This window comes from Lupinus angustifolius, unplaced genomic scaffold (assembly GCF_001865875.1).
Source record: "Lupinus angustifolius cultivar Tanjil unplaced genomic scaffold, LupAngTanjil_v1.0 Scaffold_5_157, whole genome shotgun sequence".
Classification (NCBI taxonomy): Eukaryota; Viridiplantae; Streptophyta; class Magnoliopsida; order Fabales; family Fabaceae; genus Lupinus; species Lupinus angustifolius.
The window spans coordinates 27,899-45,213 of record NW_017717369.1 but is presented as its reverse complement, the minus strand read 5'-3'; the positions used below and the strand labels follow the sequence as shown (position 1 = coordinate 45,213).

Below are 17,315 nucleotides of genomic sequence, written 5' to 3'. Positions count from 1 at the left end.
GTTGGAGGAGCTATAAGTGTCTGTTTTACAGACTTCCAAGAGATAGCACCTCCAGCCAACATAAATACATATCCAAAGGTGGAGTGTTTGTTGTCTAGACATCCAGCAAAATCGGAGTCAGAGTATTCAATGATCTCTAAATTTTCAAACATCCGATAAGTGAACATGTACTCATTTGTTCTCTTTAAGTAACACATAACACGTTCGATTGCCTTCCACTAATGCATTACAGGATTGATCAAATATATTCCCAAAAACTCCCACGACAAACGCTATGTCGGGACGTGTGCAAACTTGAGCATACATTAGACTTCTTATTGCAGATGCGTAAGAAATATTTTGCATCTCATATATTTCAAGGTCATTTTTGGAGCACTGTTTGATACTAAACATGTCTCCCTTAGCTATAGGGGTATCCCTTGGTTTACTTTCTTTCGTGCCAAATCTATCTAGAACGTTATCTATATAGCTTTCTTGTGACAACCATAGGATACCTTGAGAGCGATCTCTTAGTATCTGAATACCTAATACAAAATAAGTTTCCCCAAGATCTTTCATTTCGAAATTCTTCGTTAGAAATCTCTTGGTCTCATGCAATAGTCACATATCACTCCTCGCAAGCAGTATGACATATAATACCAGGTATATAAATTTACTCCCACTAAATCTATGGTACACACAATCATCAAATTTGTTTGCCTCAAAAGCATACGAGGTAATAACTTGATAAAACTTGTGATTCCATAGACGAGAAGCTTATTTAAGGCCGTAGATCGATTTCTTTAATTTGCATACCATTGACTTTGAGCCAATTGACACAAACTTTTCTGGTTGCACCATATAGATCGTTTCTTTAATGTCGCCATTTAGAAACGCAGTCTTAACATATGTCCATATGATGTAGCTCTAAATCAAAATGAGCTATAGTGCCAATATTATTCTAAACGAATCTATGGAGACAAGGTTTCTTTTATAATCAATGTCTTCTTTATGAGTGTAGCTTTTAGCAACTAGACGCGCTATATATATGTCAATATTACCCTTTTAATCCCTCTTGGTTTTAACTATCCATTTTCAAGTAATAAGTTTCACACCTTTAGGTAATTCGATAAGATCCCAAATGTCATTATCATGCATAGACTTCATCTCATCCTTCATGCCATTGATCCACTTTTGAGAGTTATAACTTTTCATGGCTTGATAGAAGTTCAATATATCATCTTCTATTAACCCGATGTCATCCTTATGTTCTTGAAGAAATACAATATAATAATCAGGAATTGCACTTGTCATTTCTCTAGTGGATCTCCTTAATGACACTTCTACTTCTTGAGGTTGTTGAATTTTTTCTATAGGTACTTGACGAAGAACTTCATTGTTGTCTTTTTCTAGAATATTGTCAGGAACAATATTCTGAATATTACATTATATTACTGAATTTATTACTTGAATGGTAATAGGCACAAGAACTTGTTCACTATTAGTGACAGGTTCTTCCTCAAAGACAACATTCCTTATGTTCTCTTCCTTCCCAAAATCAACTTCCTCAAGAAGTTTTGCATTTCCCGTCTCAAAAAAAAGTCTTGAAGTGAGATCATAAAATTTATAGCACCAAGAGCGTTCAGTATAGCCAACAAAATAACAACTAACTTTTCTTGAGTCCAGTTTTCTTTCATACGGCCCATAAGGTCGCGCCTCAGCTGGACAACCCCAAACGTGAAAGTATTTTAAGCTTGGTATTTTATTAGTCCAAAGCTCATATGGAGTTTTGTTAACTGCTTTACTTGACATCCTATTAATGATGTAAACTGTGGTCTTTAAAGCTTTTCCCCAAAGAGACTCTGGTAAGGAAAAATGACTAATCATACTTCTCACCATATCCTTAAGAGTTTAGTTTAATCGCTCAACAACACCCTTCATGCGTTTGCCTAGCATAGTGTATTTTAGAACAATTCCCTTCATGTTAGATATTTCCTGATGATTGGTGAAATACCAATCCTAGGATCTTGAATCTCATGATTCTTACACATATTATAAAACAAGGATATAAAATCATACCTAAATTCATGTTCTCTGATCTACTCCTTTGATATACCTTTTGAGAGGGTTTTGGTATGATGACCTTCCTCAACCAAATCCTTAATTTTTTTGGGACCTTCGTTTTCACTCTGATGGGGAGAAGTGAAAACTATTTGTGATTTGGTGTCTTGGGACCATAATCATTCTTTATGCGTTAACTTATAGGATTCACATTATCACATATAGGACAACCATTTGGGTATCCACTCATTAAAGCCCATATTCATTATCAATTTCAGAAGTCTTTTAGGTTGTCATTAATTAGATCACTTGTTTTGTAACCTCCAAAATAAATAGGCAATATAATTTTATTAAATGTTTGATGCCCACCTTAATTAGAAATTATGAATTTCTAACATTTATGATCAATTATATGTGATAGCATATAAAGTGACACATGTTTTAGGATATAAAATGTGATTTCACGTGAATAAGATCACCCATAGTTATGTTGTCGATAATGATTTTCCCAGTGATCAAAACATTTTTAATTAAAATTGCAATGGCCATTATAGATGTGAGATGGCTTGACCATATGTAATGTTAAGTTGTTTCTTTGAGTATTGTAATGTATAATGAATTGTTACTCCATTATCCATTGTTATATATACAACAACTTCATTATCCATCGCTATATATACTATAAAGTAATGTATTACAAATTGTCCATACAAATTTAGCTAAGAATGTAAACACACTACTACATTTTTGACCTACGGCAATACCTCTACTATCAACGGTTTTAAAATCGTTGTCGTAGAGCACATAATGCCAAAAAAATTTAAAATGTTCTCTTATACTCTTTTTATTTACATTTACATAGTACAACATTGTAAAACCGTTGTTGAAACAAAATAGACAACGATTTTGTTTTTGCAATTTTTTATTTACCTTTACAGTATGGTGTTTGATGCGTTGCCTATTAAATTATGACATATAATAGTTAAAAACGATTTTCTTTATATTTGACCACCATTTTTGTGTGTAGCCTTATATTTTATTAAAACTGTTCTCTTAGTTTTAAATTTAAAGACAAAATAACTTCTTTACACAAAACCGTTATCGTACATCTTTATACTAAAGATCTGAAGGGACAATTATCTTTTAAAGTCTTTTGAAGTTATTCTTCTCGCAAAGTCATTCTTCTCACGAAGTTATTCTTCTCGCGAAGTCATTCTCAACGTTGAGATGGACGGTCAATTCTTTCTTTCCTTTCTCTGATCTAATGATATCTCTTCTTATTTTCCTTTCATTTCATCCAATTAGATAGTTTACTTGTCATATTTTTGTGGATCATTCTCTGTTCTGCTTTTTTCGTTATTGGATATGTCATCTCTTTTCAAAATAGTTTATATCTTTTTCTTATTATCCATTTCTAATGTCACTGTTACTTCTGTTTTTTTTTTTTTTTTTGCTTTTTTATTTCTTTTTACAATTATTTTAAATTATTATATAAGTCTTATTTTTTGTCTATATTTGATCTGTTCTCTTGAGTGGAGTTTAGTTTTTTTTCCACAAATTTTTGTGTGGTGAAAAGAGTGGTATAAGAAGATATCGAATATTTGAAGTATTTGTTATATTATTCTTTCTAGGGAGTGAATTTCAATTTGTATTCACTATAGTTCTGAATGATTACAGGAAGTGTTTTTTGAAAAATTAGATACAAATAAAAGTTGTAGCTAGTTTGTACTTATCAGTTTTTTAGAATTAAGAGTTAGATTTGTGAGTATTTCTACATAACACGATGAATGATTCATGTAGCTAACCCCATGAGTAAAATTATGTTGTTGTCATATTCATTTTTTGTGTGATTGTGTTTATCCATTGGAGCAACCTTTATTTTTCTTCTGAGTGACATGGTTTGTTTTTGGGTGGTGCATTGCAGAAGATGAAATGACTCTTGTTATCTGGAAATCAATCAAGGATAAGGTGATTTATCTCATCTTACTTTTTCATAATGAGAAGTGCTTATAATAGAAGTCACCAAGTGAGGATGTTGGCACAAGGGAAATAGTTAGTTAGGAATTAAAACTTTTAACTTATTTAATTATCCTCTGTGTCAATCAGAGCCTTCTTCATTGCTTTTGTCATTGTGGGTTTTTAATTAACTTTTGCAGATCTCTTCTCAGTCCATTTAAGTTCAAGTTCTATTAAGTAGATCTTTATAGATTTTTAGAAATTGATTGAAGTTAATACTTTTAACGTAAAGAAGGTTTTATCATGTATAAAATTTGAAGATCCGTTGATACTTCTCAATCTACAATTTAAACAAAGAATGGAGGAAATCCAACTAAGAAACTTGAAGGAATTAGATGTTGAGGCTGTTAAGTTTCATGTTTATGTGTTTATATGTTTGTGTTGATGTTTATTTGAGAATTGAATATGTTTTGTGTTGTTAATCATCTAGGTTGTTGAGACTAGATGATAGCTGCGTTTGTGTGATGGCATCTGAGAACTTGTCTTATGCTGTTACACATGAACGAGTACTAAATTGGGTGAATTAGGACAACCGGAGAATGCTTCAACTTGTATATCGTGTTAGCGACTTAGACAGGACCATAATTTGTATATTACCAAGGTTTTAAATTATAGTTTTTGTTATGTTTAAACTATATCCAACCATGTATCATATACCATAATTGGTACCGACATACCATGTAATAATGATAAATACCAATTATTATTTTTGTTATACACCAGGGAGGAGGAGCATACCTCAAGGCTAATTTATTGCCTTCTAAGTATATCTATTTTCAAGGCTAGTTTATTCCTAATTTTTCACCTTTGCTTATTTATAGGCAACGGTTTTAAACCGTTGGTATTAATGATAAAGGAAAACCGTTGCCTATTTTAAATGATCAAAGGCAACACTTTTCATGTTGTTGCCTATATGACCATCAACAACGGTTTTTACCTTTTATTATAGACAATGGTTTTTAACGGTTGGTGTTACCGATGAAGGAAAACCGTTGCCTATTTTAAAGTATTAGACAACGGTTTTAAAAGTGTTATCAAAAGTAAAAAAAATCATTGTCTAAACAAAAGGCAACACCTTAGACTACCACAATTAAAAAACTATTGTTTTTGTCAAAGAGAACGGGTTTTCTACGCGGTTTCTAACCGTTGCATAGATAAAAAATGTTGTAGTGACAATATAAATGAAAACCATAAATTATTTGTTAAATGTTACAGGGTTACCATTTACTTATTCAAAACGTCATCGACTATAACAAAGATCATAAAGGGTTCAATCTAAACATTCATTAAATTCAATATATTACATAAATCATATTGTCAAAAAAATTCATTATTAAACCTAGAATGGTAGTTCTAAATTGGTAAATATAATAACTTACTCAAAATACAAAGTAGGGTTTAAGAAACTTCATAATGGTGCTATACAATTTAGTTTTATATATAACATGCTGCATCAAAATTTAATTGCACATTACAAACAGGGAAAATACAAAATGATAAAAAAATATATATAGAAAGGATATAAATGTATTCAATGGTTCCTGGGGATGAATATGTTGACAAAATCAAATGACTTACCTTATGGTTAAACTGAGGTGTAACACATTGTGAAAAAACTTCTTACTTTATACAACAAAAGTTAATAGCTTTGGCTGGATGTAAGGAAAGTAGTTATTAACAATGTTAAACAGAAGAAGTTTGGAAAGTATATTAGGGGAAAAAGGAAAAATAAGGACAAAAGAAGAAATGAAGATGAAAAAATAGCTAGGTTAACGTCTAGGAAGAATATTATGAGCATGAGGTTTGGCTTGTTTCCTAAGCATTTGGAAACCTGAGTTGGAGAAGGTTGGAGGATAATGTACCTTGAAAACCTAAGATTGAAACAGTGTTTTGGAATGAGGAGAAGGAGACGTGGGTTGGTGTGATGAAAAAACAATCTATTTTTTGGCTAACCTATTTTAGAAAAGTTACCTAGTTATTATTATATTTTGTCTTCGGGAAAAGTTACTTGTTACTTGCACAAAAGTCTATAGTCACGTTGTAGAAAGCTTTCTTTTGTCACTTATAGATTGGAGATAGTGTGTAGAATATGGTTTGACTTAGTTTTACAACCTTTTTTTCAGTTTTTTTTTTTTTTTGCTTACTGTGATATGTATTTAAGTAGAACAATGAAATGATGTTATTGTGTTTCCAATGTCAAGTAGCAATGCAATTTTAGCAATGAATTTTTTTATTAATCATGTCTAAATTACTTTATTTCTTAAAAAAATAAGAAAATATAGACAATAGTGATTGAGAAGTGTTGTATTTCGGTCTTTTGTTGGTGATTTTGGACCATGATGTTATATGTAAATTACAAAAGTCAAATGCAATATGAGAAATCACCCAATGAAGATTAACAATGTTTATGTAGGCAAAAACTTATCACTCATGCTAGAAATTGTTAGTTTTAAGCGAAGTAATTAAAATGTATTTGTGTAGAAAATTTAATCATCAAAGGATGATATATATATATATTAATTAATTGAGTTGGTATTTTTGGATGATGAGCAACGAAAGGCAACAAAAATAATTTAAATATGTCAAATGCAATCACTAAGTCTATTTCAAATTCATAGAGTTTCATAGGCATTATTACATTTATTATTTTTAATTAATATTTGATATTACATGTCATAGTGTATTCAAATTTATTACTAATAAGCATGATGTATCCATAGATTTCTTATAAGCATAAAATTCACTATTTACATTTATAAGCTATTGTTAAGATTTATTATTTATATGATGAAAAATGAAAGGCAACATAAATATTTTACATATGTCAAATGCAATCAGTATCTCTATTCAATTTCATTTTGTACTTATATAAGCATTAAATTTATTATTTATAATTAATAATTAACATTACATTTAACAATGTATTTACATTTATTATTAATAAGCATAGTGTATTCATATATACATTTATTATTTACCTTTATTATTATTTACATTTATTTTTTGTATCATGTACTATTCACATGTTTCATTTGTATATAACTTCCTACTAACTTTGAAATTTAACTTTTATAGTTAATAATGGTTTTAGCAAATTAAATAAATTAGTTATACATCATATTATCATTGCATATATGATAATATATAGTATTAGCTTTGAAAGGCATCATATGTCAGTAAGTACTTCAATAACACAGATAAGTGCTACATGTCTTATCCATGACAAATAGGATGCCCAACAAAATTTGAGGGTGATATAGATGGGTGGGAGTTGTAGTATGTTAACATGAGAGTGGTGTGCTCCGATGTCATCATGATGATTTCATAAAAAACATCACATTGTGATGCAACAAAAGAAAGGTAGTTCTCGATCAAAAGGTTACATATAATTTATGATACTAATATCGTAAGTCATTTAGTCTTGATATGATTTGTCACCTTCAAAGATGACAAGTGAATGGAATTATAGAGTGGGATTTGTAGCAGGTCCAAGTCTAAGTTAACTGACAATCTCTTGGCTGGAGTTATAACTTGAAACTTCTCTAGATCATGGTCAGCAGGGTCAGCAGTCAAAGACATAGACTACCCATGAAATTTGAAATATATAAATTTATTAGAGTTATTAGATGAATTACCTTTGCACTGAATTTTTTTTAAAAAACAAATTATGTATTCCACTCCCAAATTATAATTGAAAGAATTCACTGGCAACATGCTTCCCTTTCAAATCATCAGAAGTTGCTGGCTGGTTCTAGTAGATAATCTAATTAGTGAATCAGTCAACAAATCTTTGCATTTAGTAATTAGTAATAACAGTAGGTTTTGGAAACTACCTCAAATACTTCAATCTGATCAATAACTTTTTTGATCATATTTGGACTCTCGGATAATCTTATAAAAGACGATTGATTGTAGGATGGTTGTACTTTGACCCTTAGCGCCATAGTATTTGCGAGCAGTTCATCAAAAAATAAATGGACTGCCTTCAGATCACCCTCACCTTTCTATATACACATATAAGATATATATGCAACTATGCAGAATGCATTAATATTCCATGACTTTCTTTGTAAACAATATATGAATTAAGTGCATGTTAAATGGAAAGAGAGAAAATTAACTTACTGCCAGCATTTGATTTTGAGGTCAGATGCATATGCCAATGATGTCAGCACATTGGCGATCTCATAACACGAACCTTCCACTTTCATGTTGGTGATTAACCTTGATGTTCAGTTTGTACTTAATAAAGAAAAAATTAAATCATTATAACAGTTGTTGACAATCTCTATGTATCATATATGAAAATGTTGATAATAAGAAATAGTGTTACCTTAGGGTAGACTTCTGATTATAGGTGCCACACTTGTAGTTGAAAGGACTAACTTTAACATCAGCCTTCTTCGTGCACTTAGTAAAATCGTCATAGTACCATCCTTGCTTGCCAACAACAAACATTGTTGTTGTCCCAACAGTTACACCTGTTATTTCCTGTAAAAAAAAAATTAAATATGGTTAGCTACATATGTGATAACAAATTAATAAACATCATCTAAATCTACAACATACCTTAGTTGGTGTAAGGGCAGATATTTCAGTAATACACTTCACCTCTGCTTTATACATATATCGATCATCATAAGATAAATTAGAATCTTGTGATAGTTTATTGTTATCCTAGCACAATGTGTCACATAATAGAGACATAGTTGAAAAATTGACCAAAATAATGCATAATCAATTATTATAAGTAGGAAATCAGTATTTATAATAAAAAAGCAAAGTAAATAGTCGTAGATAAAACAATGTCAGCAAACCTCTCTTTGTACTTCCGAATGTCGGTTATTTCATCATCAATCGAAATCTTTGATCAGTATCATGAGTTAGAAACAGTGGGTGGGTACTTACCTAGAAAAACTCATGGATATATCATAAATCTAAAAAAATTAAACATAATTTTTAAAAAAAATATTCATTACATTTGTATAGACATCATCACCTTGTCCTTTTTGACTCTAGCATGAGTTAAGAGAATGATCATAGATTTACCAATAGGTTGATTGTTGTAATAGTTGAAAATTTTCATCGAGTGGGCTTCCCACAGAGTACGAGTAATAACATCACCACTAATGAGAACATAAAAATAATTAGATGATCGGAAAAAAATTAAAAATGTGTAATAATGGAAAAAAATAAACTGAAGTGGCAACACCTAAAGTAATAAAAACGAGACTAAAAAAATAGAAAATACCAAAAATCATTCATAATGAAAATAAATTTCTTCAAATTTGTTTGTGTGTGGGAGAACATCAGCTTACCAAAAGCACGAAAGATTTCTAGATCAATAATAAATAAAAATATGTTATAACCATAACGGAAAAAATACAATTCAAAATAAGAGGACATAAGGTCTTGGATCTAACCTATTAACAAATCTGACCAAAAGTTACGAGTTAGGATGTCACTAAATTTTTTGAAATTACATTCTAATTCAAAAATATAAGGAAATTCTCTTATTTCAGGGTGATACTGGCAGTGAACTGCATTCTGTAGAGATGGTCACATACCTTAAATTGGAGATCATTCCTCATGACATTAAAATTGTGCATCACATAAGTGCTATTCTCCAACAAATATTCTCTTCATTCATTAAACTCATCCTTATTAACTAAGACTTATATTTTGTCCCCCTACAATGGAGCAAAAAAAAGTTTATTACAAAACATAAAATTTAAAAAAAAAAATGTAACAGATTAAATAAGGTATATTGTTACCTTAGAATCCATCAAAATTATTTCCAGATGTCTAGGTTGGGTGGTATTTGCACATACCAGATTTTTGTAATCCTAATTGTTGTCTTCCAAAGGTGTTTGGACTCGTTCAAATCCTTGTTCATGTCGAAGGGGCAAGATATTGATATTATAATGATATATAAAAAATCATCACATATTAATAAACAAATCAATGATCATAAATCATAAATATAAACAAATGAAATGAACATTATCTATAATGATCAAATACCTTCTGTAGTGAACAACTTTCTATAGCAATGAAAATAACAAAATAACATTACATTTAAAGTTGGCACATAATGTAAAGAAATGTGAAGGTTTGTTAAAAAAAGATATGTGAAAGGTTATTCTACAAAGGGGAGTTATTAACTAAAACACCTCATAATGTAAAAGCCTTATTTTATTATAGAGTTTGACTCAATGTTAAAAGACTAAATTTTTGGACATAAAAATCATGAAGAAACTTATTGTATCTAAAGGTGTAGATACACAACAAAAGGTAAAAACCTATTTGATATCTAAAAGACTAAATTTTTTGACATAAAAATCATGAAAAAACTTACTATATCTAAAGGTGTATATACACAACAAAAGGTAAAGACCTATTTGATAGAAAAAACAATTCGAAAGCAGCATAGAGCACACACATGAAAATGCCACATTAGTTAAAACAACATAATGATATTGTATGCATATGATTCAATGAAGAATTTTATGTATCAAAAAGTGTCTATACACAACAAATTGTAAAGGACTATTTCACAAAGAAACAAATGGAAGGCCAAAGAGAAGAAATACATGCAAAGGTCACATTTGTTTCAATAAAATAATGATATTGAAGAGAACCAAGAGCTAATACAAACACTAAAAATCAATAGTCTAAATATAAACTAAATGGTAATGAGATTTTACCAAAGGAGTGCATAAGTGATATGCAAAGAATCAAGCTCATAAGTCAAAAAGAAACAAAAGTAAAACCACATAGAGCACATACATGTAAAGGTCATATTTGTTTCAAAAATAAATAATGATTCAATAAAAAATGCAAAGAATGGAGACTAGAGGTTAGATAAAGCCCATAACCAACAAATGTAAAGGTCATTATGCATATGAGCAATAATCAGATTAAAAATTTATCTTCCGAGGAATCCCATTGGTCATACATGCAAAAGCTTGAATAAAGTATTTTTTTTAAAGATAATATCACAAAGAATAATGATTTAATAAAAAAATATAAAGGTCATTATGCATATGAGCAACAATTAGATAAAACAAATATCTTCCAAGGAATCTCATTGGTCATAGATGCAAAATCTGGAATGTAAAGTAAATTTTTAAGGATAATATCACAAAGAATAATGATTCAATAAACACATGCAAAGACTAGAGATCAGAGGTTACATAAATTCCATAACCAAGAAATGTGAAGATCATTATGCAGATCAGTGGTCCTACATGGAAGAGCTGGAATGTAAAGTATCAGTTTTTAAGAAAAATGCCCATAAAACTAACATTTTATTGAATGACCATAAACATTGAAAGAGTGAAGTACATAACAAACAAAAGTAAAATGACCATGAACATTGAGTAAATGTTGAGACATAAGGAGTAAGCTAAGTAATACTACTTAAGTAAGGTAATAGTTGACTAAATTACCATCAAAATTGTTTTTACAGAAATGATTTTCAACATAAAAGTTTATGGAGATCTAATTTTTTTCACAGATAAATACCTTCTTTTTTTCATTTTAGAGAAAATATAGTGACCCAAAAAAATAGAAAACCACTAAAGGTGTCATTTTTTTAAAATAATGCAAAGGAAATGTATGAAAGACAATGACCATATGAAGATTAACATGCTGAGAACAAATGATAGCCATCGTTTTTAAAAAATAAGGTAAAAGCCTGCTAATTTTATAAAATAAAAAACCAAACGAAATGTCAGAAAGCCACCGATGAAATGAAATGTTCCATCATCACTCAACTGAACAAAATGGTAGCCATGGTTTCACAACATTCGTAACTACAATAAAAATCCAAAGAAATTGAGGAAATCCAGTCACCGAATGTAAGGTTCCATGGTGAGAATAAAATGTTCACCATCATTTCACAATCTTTGTAACTATTGAACAATATGATTACCTTCAAGAAGATGAGTATCAAATATTTGAGAATAAAATAAAATATAAAGAGTGTGAGAGAAGATTTGTGAATAGAAAGATAGAAAGGGGGGATGATTGGATGAATGAATAGGAAGACAGAAAGGGGATTAAACATACAAAGTAAGCAATATTTTGAAAACGACAATCCATGTGCTACACATGCAACCAATTGATATACTTTATCTTTTCATTTCATCTCTAACCATGTAAAATTACTTCTATAACCGGGCCACAAAGGTAATTGTAGTTTTAAGAAAATATGTGTTTTTGTAAAATCATTGCTACATTTAATCATTAAAAAAATCAAATGGTTGAAATTTAACTATGCTGGTAATAAATGAAGGGAATCCCATACTTATTTTATTATTTTAATTATGATAAAATGACTAAATTGTCAACAACTAAATAAAACTCACACATAAGCTATGTGCTTTTCAATAAAATAGCATATAAAGTTTTTTTTTTTTTAAAACGAACTTATTATGGGATTACAAATTTACCTATGAAAATGTTAAGTGTCAAGCAAAATTGAAATATATTTTATGCAATACACCAACTCCTTCAATTAATATACAGGATATAGATTGAATCTTTCTAAAATAAGGTGTTTGTGTCACTTTCCTATGATCATGTCTACGTTTTCGGTAGACTTTTTGTATTTATTTCTCATATTGGCTGTTTGTGATGTAGTAGGTTTCTTGTGAAAATTTTTTTAGTGACTTCGGTAATTTCTAGTTGTGCATTGATTTCTTTCTACTATGTATGTCCCTCTATATATCATTAACATATAGAGTGACACATTATGGAATAGAAGAAATACTTTAACTTCAAACATAATCTTTGTTTAAAACCTTATAACTGAAACTGTGCAATTGTGTATCTACCCTGCCTAGTTACAAAGACCATTGGTTTACTAAGTGAACAACCTTGGATTAAGCCTTGAAACAAATCCACTTGTCTATCTTACAAAACTTATGATGTTGCAAAATCACAAAGTATAAACAAAACAGTTTTGCTTAGGCTGTAAACAGAAGTTGCTATGATTTTGATTCTTGCTTCTTATTTCTGAATGACCTTAGGTATCCCAAATCATCACAATCGCAATTACTCCAACGCCAAACACCACAGCCATAAATTTGAAAAAGGGCGAGTCAACCTTTATTGGTTTATGGGGCATGTATCCCTTTGACAATAGATGGTTTATTGATATATAGATGAAAACTCCACAAGCTAGACCCATAGATATAGCAAAGATCCAATCAGCCACTGCACCTTCTGTTGTGGCATCTATGACAATTCCAATGGCTACACCAATTGGACTGGAGATTGCAAATGCAAAAGCATAGACTGCACATGAAAACAGAGGGCGATTCGGCATCATCCTTAGGAGAGCAATACCCATTGCAATGGCTGCAAATATCTTGTGTAAAGAGATTGTCCACAAAGCTTTCCAAGCATCTGCTTTTGTCTCGGCCACTCCAATTGCTAAGCCCTCGAACACTGAGTGAGCACAAAGGGCAATAATCAACAAAATGGTATCCCCGAGTGAACTCGCAGAGACAAGAGCAGGGTTCCGTAAGTGGTGATTGGCGCCATCATTGTCCTGTTAGCACAAAAAACCAGGAACTACTAATAAATAAGCAATGACAATGCCTAAACTGAAATTATACCAAAAGAAGACTTTGTTTAGCAAGGACTTCACTTAGCTTAAAACCATGAATATCTAACCTCGTATTGTGACTGTGACGTGATGCCATTGCCACTTCTTTTGTCAACCTCAGCCCCTGCACCTTAAACAAGAAGAACAGAATATAGCTTTGGTTAGAACAGACAAACCAAAGCCACTCAAATTCAAGTTCGTATTTGTTAAATTGATGTCCCATGATGAATATGACCAACTCAAAAAATGTCATTATAGTATAGGCATGTTTCTATCCCGTAAAGCACAAGCACAAACCAAAGGTTTGTTACACTTCGACTGGATTAGATGTAAGGAGGTTTTATCTTGAATTAAATCAATTAAGGGGAAGGAACATTAATTCCCTGTATGAGACCCTTCATTTTCTAACCTAAACATCCAAAAGGGGAATTAGCTCCCCTTTCTTCCCTCCTTTTCCTACACGACTTTTGTTACCATTCTTTCCCCCTCGCTTAAAACATTCGAAAATATATCAAAACTCAAATGCTAAGCTTCTGAGTTACCATTACCAGAAACAAAGCAACCAGTGATTTTTTGTCCATAGCATTCAACCATCATAATGAAGCACCTTTATATAATTTTCAAATCTATATCAGCAAACAAACAAATACTACCCATATTATCAATACTAGCTTGTACTATTCATTCAACACTGAAATTGCAATATTTTCGCCCCCACCTCCCATCTCTAATCAAGCATTTCATCTTGGAATACAGATACCCTATTTACATCAACATTTCAAGTTTAGGATTGCATTTCCCAACTAGTGGTGCAATAAGCATTTTCCTTCCCCTGTAGAACTAATCTCGCGAACCATTTAGAACCTGTTTGCGAGTTTCATTTTGGAGGGGAATGAAAGAAAGGAGAGGTTTGAAAGTCATGTCATAAGTGTATTTCATGACTTCCTTCCAAGTCTTTCCCTTCTCTCTCGTGCCCTTCAAAATCCAACTCGTAAAAAGATAACAAAATTGGCATTGACTTATAAAATGAATAAATAATGAAATAAATAACTACATTCCTAAATGACAAACCTTGAAGTTCAACATCACCTCCATTCCTAGTCCTAATATCTCGCTTCTCCAAAATGGAAGAAATGACACAATCAGCAAACATGGTGATCAAATAACCCCCACATGCTAACATGAACGCAAAAGGGTACTCTTTTTTCGTCAAATCTCCAAACATCTCATTAGCATCACTCAGAAAATGCATCATAGCAGTTCCCAAAAACACCCCTCCAGCAAACTGGGTCCCCAAAACCAAGAACCCTTCATTCCATTTCAATACATAGGGTGATACCCCAGACACAAAAGTGGCAACAAATATCACAATCAGGCACCAAATCTTCGCCAGAATCAAGGGCCTGGACCGTAGATTTGGAGCAGCATCGTCACCACCGCCGTCTCCATCATCATCGTGGTGGCCGCTGTGGGCAGAAACAGAGAGGATGAAGAGTGTGAAGTAGAAGAAGATGCGGAGAGAGAAAGACATGGTGAAGAAAGGAGAAAGAAAATTGGAATATCACAAAAATGAAAGGGGTTGTTATAAAGAATGTGAATATGTGTGTTAATGTTGGAGTCATAATTCTGTACGAAATTATATATATAATGGAGGAAAATCGGAAATAGAAAACTGATGGAGATAATAGAGATTTTTTTGTACTACACACAAATTTTTTGTACTACACACAAATTTTTTGTAGTACCTGTAGGATGTTTTTTTTTTGAAGTTGTTCCAACTAAACTGAACAAAAAGTTTGTACTGCAAATTACTACTATAATGTCTATATCTGTGACAAGGCGTTGTCTTTAATTGACAACAAAGACAGTTGTTCAATTCATGGGTCATTGACAACTGTGACAAAACTTGCAATTTACTATTTACGGGCCTGAGGATATAATGGTAAAATTCATTTATATTTTAAACTCATATTACCACTATATACAACAATACTGACCTTTCAAGTATTGGAATATAAAGAGAATTTAAATTTTTTTATTTTTTATTTTTTATTAAAATTTTCATCATTAAAATTATTTTTCGGCTCATGTTACGATTTCATCAAGTACGGGGGAGAATATCTCATCTGTGCAAGGCAGTCATTGGGAATTTGTGAGGTAAAAATCTCTAATGTTCTTGCAATCCGTCTTCCTAATTATATGCATTTAATATGAGATTGTAGAAAATCACATTTCTAGTTTTAGATGGTTATTATTCAAAACTAATTATGTATTTCGCGTTATTACTTAACAAAGTTGTAAATTCAATGAAAAGCTCCAATTTCAAATTTGTATGTATAGTAGGTTAGCAATAAAACTTAAAAGTATGATATTTGTTTTGACAAAAATATAGAAACTTAGCATCGAAAATTTGAGGTAAAGACTGAACAGGTTGTGACTGATTCAGCACCTATTTGCATAATTATTGGTGGGAAATTCACAACCAATTTATTATTTCTCAGTATAGAAAATGAGCATTAGCATAAACAAAAGCAGATAAATAAAATAAAGTAAAAATAGAAGAGTAATACCAAGATTTTTAACATGAAAAAACATCATTAAATTGAAAAGTAAACAATCATAAGACTTAGTTCAAAAATATATTCATTATATATTATTTCTCAGTATAGAAAATGAGCATTAGCATAAACAAAAGCAGGTAAATAAAATAAAGTAAAAATAGAAGAGTAATACAAAGATTTTTAACATGAAAAAACATCATCAAATTGAAAAGTAAACAACCATAAGACTTAGTTTATAAATATCTTCACTATATAAAGTATGATTACAATATTTATATTTCTCACTACAAAAGAATAACATAATGTTTTCTTAACTCATCTATATTGTCCATTAGGTATATGGATTTTCTAATATAACAAGTATTACTTGGTTTTATAATTTTTTTTTCTTTTACTCTACTAGTTTGACCATTAGTGGTTTTATAAAGTAATTCTTGATTCAAATGATCAATTTTTGATTCAATAGAGATACATTTTTCACTTAGATTTGCTTGTATCTAATTCTTTTTGTCGAACTCTATTTATGCTCTTAATAAGTTCTATTGTATTCTTTTGTTTAATGTGAAATTTAGATAACCTACTAGATTTACTATGTAATTCGTTAAGATATTATATAATTCATCATATTAAGGTTTATTAATTAGTTCAGAATCACTAATCTCATCATCATTTGGTCGATGTGAAGCCATTAAGCAAAGATGTGTTCCTTCCTCATTTTTAGGTTCTAAATTTGAACGGACATCATTATCTTCCATGCAACGTATATTGTTCTGGGTTTATTGTCCTTCTTTCATTTGAACCTATTCTTTTTTTTGTAAGGAAGGACAATCAACTTTAATATGTCATGGTTTTCCATATTCAAAGGAAGTGATGTTTTGCCCTCATGTTGATGCTTTATTTTTCTTAATATGCCTTTGGTTAGACTTCATGACCTTGTTCTTTCTCAATAAATTATTGACTTCTTTACCAAAAGATTCATATTTTTAATATTGTCTTCTTCTGAGTCTTCATCTTATGAAGTTTCATCTTCTGAATCTTCATCTTTTGAGGAGGGAGTAAGATACAACTATGGTGATTATAGC

At 30.7% G+C, this 17,315-nt stretch overlaps 1 protein-coding gene and 1 long non-coding RNA gene across 5 annotated transcripts; both read right to left on the bottom strand.

Annotated features, from left to right (window-relative positions):
- Positions 1–7,301: 7,301 nt before the first annotated feature.
- LOC109337365 lies at positions 7,302–12,075 on the bottom strand. Of its 3 annotated transcripts, none has more exons than XR_002106443.1 (6): positions 9,831–12,075; positions 9,624–9,746; positions 8,626–9,182; positions 8,390–8,547; positions 7,890–8,298; positions 7,302–7,801 (listed from the first exon to the last, which is right to left on the bottom strand). It is a non-coding gene; the product is annotated as an uncharacterized LOC109337365 (long non-coding RNA). The 3 variants fall into 3 exon arrangements; XR_002106444.1 differs by having other exon boundaries at positions 7,302–8,298; positions 8,626–8,669; positions 8,874–9,182; XR_002106442.1 differs by having other exon boundaries at positions 7,302–8,298.
- Positions 12,076–12,917: 842 nt separating this feature from the next.
- LOC109337368 (zinc transporter 11) lies at positions 12,918–15,288 on the bottom strand. Of its 2 annotated transcripts, none has more exons than XM_019574333.1 (3): positions 14,744–15,288; positions 13,741–13,802; positions 12,918–13,615 (listed from the first exon to the last, which is right to left on the bottom strand). In XM_019574333.1, the coding sequence occupies exons 1-3, from the start codon at positions 15,201–15,203 to the stop codon at positions 13,088–13,090; spliced, it is 1,050 nt and encodes a 349-aa protein (XP_019429878.1). In that variant the 5' UTR covers positions 15,204–15,288; the 3' UTR covers positions 12,918–13,087. The 2 variants fall into 2 exon arrangements, with proteins under 2 accessions (XP_019429878.1, XP_019429879.1); XM_019574334.1 differs by having other exon boundaries at positions 13,741–13,796.
- Positions 15,289–17,315: the final 2,027 nt, after the last annotated feature.

Excerpts from the sequence above, each read along its gene's own strand:
- LOC109337368 (XM_019574333.1), bottom strand. The coding sequence starts at position 15,203 with ATGTCTTTCTCTCTCCGCATCTTCTTCTACTTCACACTCTTCATCCTC. Across the intron at positions 13,803-14,743 it reads AGGTGATGTTGAACTTCAAG|GTGCAGGGGCTGAGGTTGAC; the intron begins GTTTGTCATTTA and ends TTCTTGTTTAAG. Across the intron at positions 13,616-13,740 it reads CGTCACAGTCACAATACGAG|GACAATGATGGCGCCAATCA; the intron begins GTTAGATATTCA and ends TTGTGCTAACAG.